Genomic DNA, 10,787 nt, shown 5'->3' with positions numbered 1-10,787 from the left:
TTTCGGCCTGGATCAGCCAAACCAGTAGTAGTAGCGGCAGGAGGCTCTGCCCACCTGCCCAGAAGCTTCTATGCATGCATAGAAGTGTCACACATTCACGTGGGAGCATGCTCGAAGCGGTGGTAAAAAAATTTGCAACCCACATCTGGATTGATTGGTAATCCTGTATTTCACTTTAATAACTGTGTGGAGACCTCTATAGCCTACAACAATATTAGGTCAGTGACTTCAGATGTTAGATTACACAGAGCCCCATAAACAGTCAGTCACTAAACTAAACACTAGGCAAAAGAACTGTTCATTGAATACGGATAATATTGCCCCAGATCAGAATAAATAAGTCATTCTAGCCTCCTCCCTTGCAAAAAAAGAGGTCAGGATGCCAAAAGTTCTTCCTCTCAGAAGTGGCAACTATAAATATAGATGGTACTACCCCAGGGAGCTCTTAGTGGAAAGGAACTTTACAAAGTGGGATCTCCCACTCTTTGTCTCCTGTTATCTGAGGTGATCCTTGTTACTTATCTCCAGATCTTCCTTTTCCTATTTATTATATGCAGTGATCTCTGCTAAGCCAAGAGAACCAGAAAACAGGTCAGGACTTCAGGAATAAACTGAGCATTATTGCAGAGCAAATCTCCTATATTTTATCCTACTCCGGACTATAGGTTGCCATCTGGTTGCCATCACCATAGAACAGGCAGTCTATTCGAAAGACAAATAAGCAGATGTTGAAAGGAGTTATAAAGAAGGAGCTACACTGTAGAATGTAAGTAATATATAGAGATTTAGCAATATTTTTGAAAAGAGTAACTCTGGTTGCCACCTGCCTTTCTAATTGGAATGCAGCATTACTGAAGTTAAGGCTCTTCATGTTACAGCAGCACTGACGGCAATGTGCATGGCTCACTGTGTCCATTGGGGGAGCAAAACAATAACCCACTTCTCTTACATGATTCAATGCAGGTTTTATAAAATGCTCCTTCTGAGTCTCATTCAGATGTTCAAAGTGTATTGTTTTGGATAATTCTGTATTCTGCCTTCTTTAATGGTGTCTTATACCCATGTCTACTATTATATCTTTTATTCATTAAACATGAAACTCAGCCAACTGAGCATTTAAAAATGTATCACAAATATCATTGACTGGCGCTGATGGTTGATACGGGTTGCTGCCTATGTATCGACCAAGTAGCTTCTTGAAATATATGATGTTCCGAGTAGAATAATTTTTTGTAGTTCCGCTGGTGTTATTGCAGGGAGCTGTAATTTCTTGATGTATTTTGTAAAATTCTTGGACATGGTGCCAAGTGCCCCAATGACAATGGGTATCACTGTCACATGTTTCATCCATAATTTCTGTCTGTTATCATCCAGTTCCTTCCCAGGTTGCAGGAACCCTCAGCAAAGCCTCCTCTATTGTGACCCTGTGAAACTGATGAGAGTCTTGCAGAAATATTACAGTAATATATAAACATCAAATACCACGTATTGTTTTTATATCAATGACATCTGTGATTAGATGCAAGGAGTTTCTTAACACAGCATTTTTAAGCATCTCAAATCAAGTTACTGCCCAGGGTGAGTGATATGAAATTGCTGCTTCCTAAACCTTCACTGAATAAATCATTAAATAAAGTACAAGGAAGTACTGCCATTTCCTACTTGAACTATCTGGATGTACCTGATAGTTTGTGCTCATTCACTAAAATATCATACAAGCATCAGTTGATCCATGTTAAATAATATGGTGTTTAGACTTACCACTCTGCGGTGAAAAGTTACAGGCACAATCCAATCCTGAATCACTCAATGGCAAAAGGTATCCACCCCTGCAGTCCTTGGTTTTCAGCCATAATTGACCCTGCCCATTATGGTTGTAAGTTGTGATGGTTGTAAAACAGGTCACCATGTGCCTGGACCCACTTTAAAGCACTGCGTCAGAGCTTTAAAGAAGTCCTCCACATATTGTTCATCCAAACTCCATTTCCTAAAGGGGAAAGACAGTTTTGCTCTCAGACTTCAGTGTTTCCAGTCCCTGCAAATATAATTGTAAAATTTATAAAGTAACTAAAGTAGAATAAAATATGGATTAAAATATAAGAATAAAGACGTGGCATAAAAGGGACAGTTAGAAGCTTGCTTAAAGGGACAGGGAAATGTCATCAGCCTTCAACCACAACATGTTCCAGCAAATGTCCCTATGTCAAAAGTCCAAAACCACAAGGTTCAAATAAAGTTCGTTAATGGCATGTAGTCCATACCTGTAACAAAAGAAGAAGTAAGACCCCCATCTCCTTATAAGGCTTTTACCTCAAGGTAACCAATAAGAAATGAGTTAAGTGTTTCCGTGTTATGCTGTCTTTGAGAATGTATAAGAATGTGTGCTTCGATAATGAAGGTCGTTCAGAAATTCACAGCGTTAGTCATGGGCTAACTTTTCTGAACCTGGCTGCCAAATAAACTTTTCCTGTATCCTAAGAAGTCTAAAGCCTGTCAATTTCTGCAACATAACCACAAATGAATGTACTCATATTTTAATATGGGAAAGCAACAGTAAAAAAAGATCATTTTGTAAATGAATGGTTGTAACTACGTTAAAAAGTTTGCTAGACATGAACTGACTGAACTGACACTAAAGAGTTAAACTGAGAAAGAGTTATTGCGCAGGTCATAAAAGTTCTTATCTGACAATGATTTATTGCGCATGTCTTCACACATTCCAGAAGGAGAGAGAAAGAGAAAGCTACTGCTGAACTTTTGTCCGGCTGCCAGGAAAACTGGCAGACGGAACATTTTTTATCAAAATGTAACAATTAGTTAGTTTTGTTTTATTTATTTTTATTATTTTTGTATTAAAGTTTGTTTATTAATTAGAATATGCGTCCCAAGAAAAAAAATTTCCTAAGAAATTTCCCAAGGAAATTAAGATTTACCATGGAATTCTAGCTACAAAAAGGAAGCACAGAAAATATTTCAGGAAATAATTGTCTATAATTGCTAGAATAGAATAGAGTTGGAAGGGACCTTGGATTTCTTGTAGTCCAGCCCCCTGCTCAGGCAGCAAACCCTATACCAGTGATGGCTAATCTTTTTGGTGCGGAGTGCTCAAAGCGTGCATGAATGTGCATGAATGCACATGAATGCGCACATGTGTTTGCATTCCTAAAATGTAATGTGAGCGCCCCATACATGTGTCCCGCCCCCTGCACATTTGCACACATCCCCTGCAAATGCACCCCATTCTTCCTTTGCCCATTTTTGGCATCCAGGCTGGTGCAGGAGGCTTTCCAGGCCCAAAATGGGGCATGAGGGGCCTCTCATGTGGGACCCCCATGTCCCATTTTGACTTCCAGGTTGGTGCAGAAGGCTTTCCAAGTCCAAAAAGGGGTGCAGGGGGTTTGCGGGGGGGGGCCCATGCCCCCTGTTCTGACTTCCAGGTTGGTGCAGGAGGGCACCCCAGCCCAATTCAACTGCACATGCGAGTGCGCCTCCCGCCGACCAGCTGGTCTTTGGGTCTCTGCCATGCCGGTGCAGGGGGCAGGGCACATGCAGGGGATGCACACATGCATGGGGGCAGAGCAAATGCATGGGGCTGCATGCATGGGGGCTGCTCATATTGTATTTTGGGAGTGTACGTGTGCATTTGGGCCTACAAGGTCTCCTGCACCAACCTAGAAACTAAAACAGGGCACAGGGCATGGGCTGCTGTGCGAGCCTCCCCCCATGCCCCATTTTGGCTTCCAGGTTGTTGCAGAAGGCCTTCCAGGCCCAAAATGGGGCGTGTCTCACAATCCCCTCCAAATACAATGCCAGCGGCCCACATGTATGCACCTCCCGTTCACGTGCCCTTCCTCCCACACATGCACACATGCTTTCTCTGCTTGCGCCCCACTCCCCTGCATCTACGGCAGGACCCAAGACCATCTGGCTGGTGGGAGGTGCATGGGTGCACAGTGGAGCTGGGCTGGAGCGATGGCTGGCTTGCCATAGGTTCGCCATCACGGGACTAGAATTAGTGAAATACACATTATAATAATGTAATGTGCATTTTTAAAATAGGAAAATACATGGTTGTATGACTTTGAAGAATGTGTAGATTTATAATGTTTTTTTGATTTCTTATTTAATAATTCCTATGCATGTCTACTTGTTTGTATTGACTAGGCATATCATTTATGCTTAGTGATAGGAAAATGCCAAGTTGAGTGACAGAGCAGATGCTTCCCTTAAAGTTTCAAATCCCTAGAAGTCATTGCCAGTTCTAGTTAACAATAAAACTGAACATGATTCAATGGAAAACAAACCACAATCATTATTTATTTCCAGTTGATCTTGCATGGAGAGAACTTGTAATCCATATAAATACATTGGATTTTTTTTCCTTTTCTGCAGAATATCTTTAAGATTTTTAGCAACATGATTTATATTGCTTTTTTAAAGGACATCTGTGCACACTTATGGAGCATCTTCTTCGTAATGCTGGTTCAGGAAATCTACAACTTCCAATTGCTTAGCTTTCTCCAATGAAGCTATAAGGAATGTTTTCCATTCTGTTGTAGTTAATAAATTTTAACCTCTATTTAAATTCTTCAAATTGATCTTCAAGAAGATTATTAAACATGATCTCTCTCAGTGTTGTCCATTTCAATTTTGATGGATTTATATTTGCTTCATCTGTTATTAGTTTGATTTTCTACACATTTAATCTTAATCCCATTGGGAGGGGGGGCTCTTTAACATTTATTACTGGAGTTTGCAGATATTTTGCATTTTCAGCAATCAGAGGAAAAGTCCAATATGGATTCTTCCAAATAGTCCTGGGTCCAGACAATAGTTCCTAAAAGAATGACCTGTAAACTTTCCTCTTGAATCTATTAAATCCCATCTTTTCACATATGCCCACTATATACAATCATGATAAAACCAGCAAAACAGGTATCTACAGCAGGGGTGTCAAACTCAAGGCCCACGGGCCAAATCCAGCCTGCGATGTGGTCCTATCTGGCCTGGCAGCCCCCTGGAAACGGTAAGAAATGGCCTATGTTGCTTCAGCCCATGTTACTTCAGCCCAGCAAATCCCATCCTGGCAAGTGTGCTTGTGCACAGGAGATGGCGGGTACACATGCGCACAGACCCGCCCATGGCATCCTGGCAGGCGCGTGTGCGCACAGGAGGAGACAGGAGACAAAAGAAGGCAGGTGGAACCAGCAGCACCAGCAGCAGCCAGAGTCAAGTGGGAGGTATGTGATGCAGACACACTGGATGTACATGCTCCATCCCATGTGTCTGGGACAGGGCAGGTGACTGTTTGGTGCATCCAGCAGGCTGGAATGCATGTCTCTCCTCTGTGCCTGTGCCTCTGGCTACTGGTGCGGCCATGGGCCAAGAAAAGGTGAAGAGGATATGGCGTGGCTGCCGCCAGACACCATTCGCCTGCCTACTCTATCCTGTCTATTTAGGCTTGCGGTTGGAGAGCTGGTCACCACTGGTCATCTCATTGGCTCCCTGATGGGTCTTGCTGTTGTTCCACACATGGAGCGCATCCCCCTCGCATACTTGATGCACCTTGGCACTGTCATGGGCCTCTGCTACCAATGAGGTCACCAGCAGCTCACACAGGTCCATTAGGCTGCTGCCTTCGCTGCCTGGAGCACCAGGCCCATCCAGCATGAAGGAGCTTTTCTTCAGAACAATCTTCTAAGACAGGAGACCTCAAACCTTTTAAACAGGTGGCATATTCATGGTCCCTCAGATTGTTGGGGGAGCTGGACCAGCTGGGTGGACATGGTGAGGTGATCATGTGACTGGGTGGGCATAGCCAATTTAGCAGTCCACTAAACAATATAAGCACATTTAGCTGTAATTTGTTTTGCTTTTGTGGGTGTTTTATTTGCTTTTGTTTGCATGTTGCTCTTTTGGTTGACTTTTCTTTTTACTAGGTCATTTTTTAAAGTTGTTTAGGAGTCTAGTGGCCCATTTCAGGAAACTCACTTTTGCAGCAATTCTTCTCAGCTCTAAGGAGCTTACAATCAACAGGCCTCTCTCTCTTTCTCTCTCCTCACACACTCTCTCTTTCCCTCCCTCCCTCTCTCTTTATCTCTCTGTCTGTCTCACTCTCTTTGTACCCTGGGGCGGGAGAGGAACCCCTGAACTGGTGCTGGGTGGTGGGAATCTGACGTCTGGAGGCCGATGAGCAGTGTGCCAGACCAGCTGGCTGGTGGGACAATCCTGTTGTCTCCCCAAAAGTAACACATCTCTTTCACTTGAAACTTTGAAGACTAGTTGGGCTGGCGAGTGGGCAAGCAGGCGGCCCTCCTCCTCCAATCCAGTTCTCCTGTAACACTCTGCCGGCTTCAGGAGGCCTCCATGCACCCCATTTTTGCCACCCCTACTCCAGTAGCACTCTGCTGGCCCAAAAGGGGGCACTCAGAGGCCTCTCGGGGCCTCTGCACACCCTGCTTTTGGCATCCCCCACCCCAGTAGCATTCTGCCAGCCAAAAATGTTGGCCTTACCTTCCAGTTCCAGCCAGTGGGGCTCACAAAGGTAAGTCTTGTGTTCGGCCGAAGAGTGGGGGCCAGCGGGTGGGTGGGATGATGTGGACGGGGTAGCCTCATGTTCCTGCATGGGCTGAATTAATGGCTTCGGCAGGCTGTATTCAGGCCACAGGCCATAGTTTGAGGACCCCTGTTCTGAGACAGCCATATAACAGCAGCCTCTGAGACTTTGGGAACCTCCAGCCCAGTCCCTCCTTTTCCACATCTTCTGATCCTCTCAGAAAAGGTAGTGCAGTGCAGGATCTCCTTCACATGCATTTATTGGGGGAGGGGGAGCCTTATCTTCCTGTATATAAGCTAGTGATGGCCAAGAGCCAGTCTGTGGTTTGTTGATCAAGGCCAATCAATTACACAGAGACCAGGAAATTTGTCACTTTAGTTCTGATCTGTTAGCAAAGAAAGCAGCTGAGAGAAACCCTGAGCATGAACGGCATTGTGTTTTTATACCTCAGGATACAGGAAGTTAAAAACAACAATACAATGATAGGTTACAAACTTCTTATAATCATTAAAATAGCATGTGTATAAGTACAGGTAATGCTCAGCTTATGACTATAATTGAGCCCAAAATTTATGTTGCTAAGCGAGACACTTGTTAAATGAGTTGTGCCCCATTTTACAACTTTTCTTGTGGCCTTTCACTGCATGTTCTTTTTTAAAATTATTATTATTTTAAAAAATATTTTTTGAATAGACACAAACAAGACACAACAAACACCATAAAAACATATTCCATTACAAATCATAAAAAGTGTGTCAATTGGTTACAAAGAACTTTTGTGCTTCCCTTCCACAGCCATCAGCTATAATCCATATCAAATTATATATTTTACATCAAATATATTTATATATATTACTATCATCATACCTCATCCCTCATATTATAGTTGTTTTAACATCCCTTTATAACAAATATTCCAAAATTCAAAGCAAAACCACATAATGGCATTCCATTGTCTATTTTCAATATCATCCAACAGCATTCTATCTTTGTGAAATGTTCTAAATAAAAATTAATTATGTTTGATAACAAAGTTTCTAAACCTCCTTTCTTAATCACTGTTTACAATTTATATCCAATTTCAATATTATAGGCTTTCATACATAACTAAGTTTCAAAATTTCCTTTCATGGTCACCATTTAAAATTTATACCAAATTTCCTCTTGTCGAACCAATATATATGTATACATTATATTAATATTGATTATTTATGTAACTATATCCATGATCAATCCAATTTCAATATTATAAGCTTTCATACATAACAAAAATTCTAAACTTCCTTTCATGGTCACCATTTAAAAAATGATACCAAATTTTCTCTTGTCAAACCAATACATATGTATACATTATATCATTATCAATTATCTATCTAGCTATATCCATTATTACTTCATTTTTAACATAATGCTCTAATTTTAACTATTTAGCTAGTGTTTTGTTAATAGTTTCATGTCTCAACCTGTGTCTTTCCAGTAGTAGTACAGTCTTATTTCTTTTGCTTTATGTGGGATTAATCTTCTGGTTATTTCCTTAATCAACTTTGTGTGGACTTCTCTTCGTACCTTGTTGCTTGTTGCATGTCTTATAAATTCTCGAAACCCTCCATCAGCTTCTTTAATCAGCTTATCTTTGGTTATCAGTAGTGCTTTTGTCAAGGTTCCCCTCCTTAAATCCATCAATTCTTCTCTTTTTTCTCCTTCTATACCTTGAAATCTGGGGTAGAGTTTCTTTCCATCTCTCTTCCCCTTCCCTTTCCATTCTTTCCATTTCCAACCACGCACAGATCACTGTCAATATCCACAGTTATCTTGCCTCTTTGTTCATTTTTCCCTTGGGTTTTTGAGACTCTAACCTCCACTTTTTCCATTAGCTGGCTATCTTCAATTTCATCAAATTTTGCTATATTACCATCTATATTTTCCAATTTCTTATCAATTCTCTCTGATGTTTCTAATAATTTTTGAATTTCAAACATAATCTGTTGTAATGTTATGGTTTCTTCTTGGTATTGTGTCATTGTCCAATTTATAAACACTGCCACTCTAGTTGGAAAACAAAGCTTTGTTTTTCATTTCTCTCTCGCTGCCAAAGAGACATCCAAAGGGCACCTGCATAAGCAACCCATCTTATCTCTTTGGAAGCTAAAACGTTTGAAGTGCAAGGTCAAAATGATCAAAGAAAAGAGAGAGAAAAATATTTCCAGAACTCAGCTCCAACCTCCAAGTGGCAGTGTAACTTCTTTTCCTTCTGATGTTACTGCTCTCTTTATATTCCTTTTATATCCTCTTTATATTCCAAGCTTAAAAGAAACAAGGCTCTTAAATAGAACAAAATAAAAAGAAAAAAAACCCATCCAAGCCAGTATTGTGAAAATAAAATAAAAAATTTAATCCATAGGTAAAAAAAAAAGTAGTAGAAGAAAAGCCAATACTTTCACTTTAAAAAATAGGAAGTGTTTGCAAAACTTCCATCCATAGAAGACAATTTTAAAAAAGGATGACACACTGTCCAAAATTGCTTAAATTCACTGCTTATTTTCTTTTCTTTACAAGTTTGATTTGGTTTTAATCTTTTTTGGGCAGTCTCTTTTGTAAAAAATAAAATTTCCTCACCAGATGGACATACTTTCTCTTTCCGCTTTCCTCCATTTGCAGAGCTGTCCCAACTTCAGCAGCTTGGGGCTGTGCTTCTATCGCCGGCTAGAAGAGATTCTCTTGGATCAATCAGGGACTTTGCGATGTCCCTGAGATCAGCAAGACGTACTCTTCCCTGTCACCGTCTCTTCGGGATGGACCATCCAGCGGTAAAAGTATTGGCTGCGATCTCGGACATTGCGACATCAGCTCCTTTCCCTGAGTGAGTGAGTTGTGCCCCATTTTACAACGTTTCTTGTGAATTTCTGCAGATATTAAGTTAGTAACACAGCTGTAAAGTGAATCTGGCTTCCACATTGATTTTGCTTGTCAGACAACTCAGTGTACAACTCAGTGCCTTGTGTGGGGTATGATACGGCCTGGCAGGGTGCAGACTTTGGGCAAATATCTGTGTTGTTTAAGCAAACAGCCCCTCTATTGCTAGCCAACCCTCCACCCCAATCCCTGTTCCTTGCTGCACTGCCAAAGGAGAGCATGGACACACAGGGCTACAAAGATGGGGCAGAACTGGGTACCAAGCTGATGTCTCTGAAAGTGTAAAAGAATGCCATACTTTCCCCAAGGTGTGGCCTTTCACTGCATGTTCTTCCCCTGTCATGCCTACCAAGCCACACCCACCAAGTCACGTCCACAGAACCTGTAGTAAAATGTTTTGCATCCCACCACTGGAAAGGATTGCAGTAGCTTTACTACTCAATGAACTAGTGAGAGAATTGGGAGGATAAAGGAGTGACAAAAAGTAAGTTGGAGGTTAAATGGTCCAGGCCCAAAATGGCCATGCAGGGCAATAATTGTTAACCTGGATGAAGGGCCCCTGGTTGACTAGCTGGCCATAAAATACTGAAAAGCAGACAACAAGTCTGCCTAGTCACTAAGGGTCAAAGGCGACTTGATGGTACTTAATCAAACAGTTAAGCAGCCAATGTTTCCTTCTCTTATTCAGACATCAAAGGACAATAATAATCTCATAATGTAAAAGAATTGTTATAATTTACAATTTTGGGGGGCTAACTTTTATTCTCCTAGCTTGGTATTTTTCAATTTCCGAAGTCCTCAGTTCAAATTATAGTTGTTGAAAGAAAGTTCTTTAGACGTTCTTGATATTAAATTCCAAGTCTTCCTAACCATATTCTGAATGGAAATAAAAATAGATCAAACAAGCAAGCCTGAAGAAAGAACATTTACATGGAGGTTCTAGCAATGTGGCTCATGTCCATCCATTCTCCATACTGTATGATATATTTTCCATTCAACCTATAATGAAAAACAAAAACTTATTTTAATCTATTAAGAGATAAGTGCTCAGTAATGTCTCTTATCAGAGCTGCGCAGGGACCCACCTGAGTATCTCTGAGGGTAGACCCAGACCTCCAGTTATCTGATGCACCCCACAGAATTCAAAGGTCGATTTGATTTCACTATTTCCAGGTACATCTTGTCTGATTCAAAAAACTTTATTTTCATTGTCTTTGGGAGGATTTGCTATCCTTATAAAATTCACCCATTTTAGGAGGGAATTATTATAGTTTGTCACACAGTCACCCAGATGTTCAGACTGGATTTGGCATTTTTT

At 41.1% G+C, this 10,787-nt stretch overlaps 1 protein-coding gene across 2 annotated transcripts in view; it reads right to left on the bottom strand.

Annotated features, from left to right (window-relative positions):
- Window positions 1-10,787, bottom strand: part of LOC309400525 (NACHT, LRR and PYD domains-containing protein 12-like) — a 139,138-nt gene that overhangs the window by 40,713 nt on the left and 87,638 nt on the right. Inside the window, exon 15 of one of the 2 annotated variants that reach the window (XM_081969090.1) lies at window positions 6,912-10,468. The exons of the other annotated variant lie outside the window; for it this stretch is intronic. Within the exon in view, the coding sequence (XP_081825216.1) occupies window positions 10,396-10,468 (73 nt within the window). The 3' untranslated portion in view covers window positions 6,912-10,395. Of the gene's footprint in view, window positions 1-6,911; window positions 10,469-10,787 lie in introns of those variants that run through there. 2 annotated transcript variants of the gene reach the window in all.

The sequence above is a fragment of the Natrix helvetica genome (genome assembly GCF_964273705.1).
Source record: "Natrix helvetica genome assembly, chromosome: 1".
Taxonomy (NCBI): domain Eukaryota; kingdom Metazoa; phylum Chordata; class Lepidosauria; order Squamata; family Natricidae; genus Natrix; species Natrix helvetica.
Note: the sequence above shows the minus strand (reverse complement) of the source record. Positions and strands in the feature narration are given on the sequence as shown.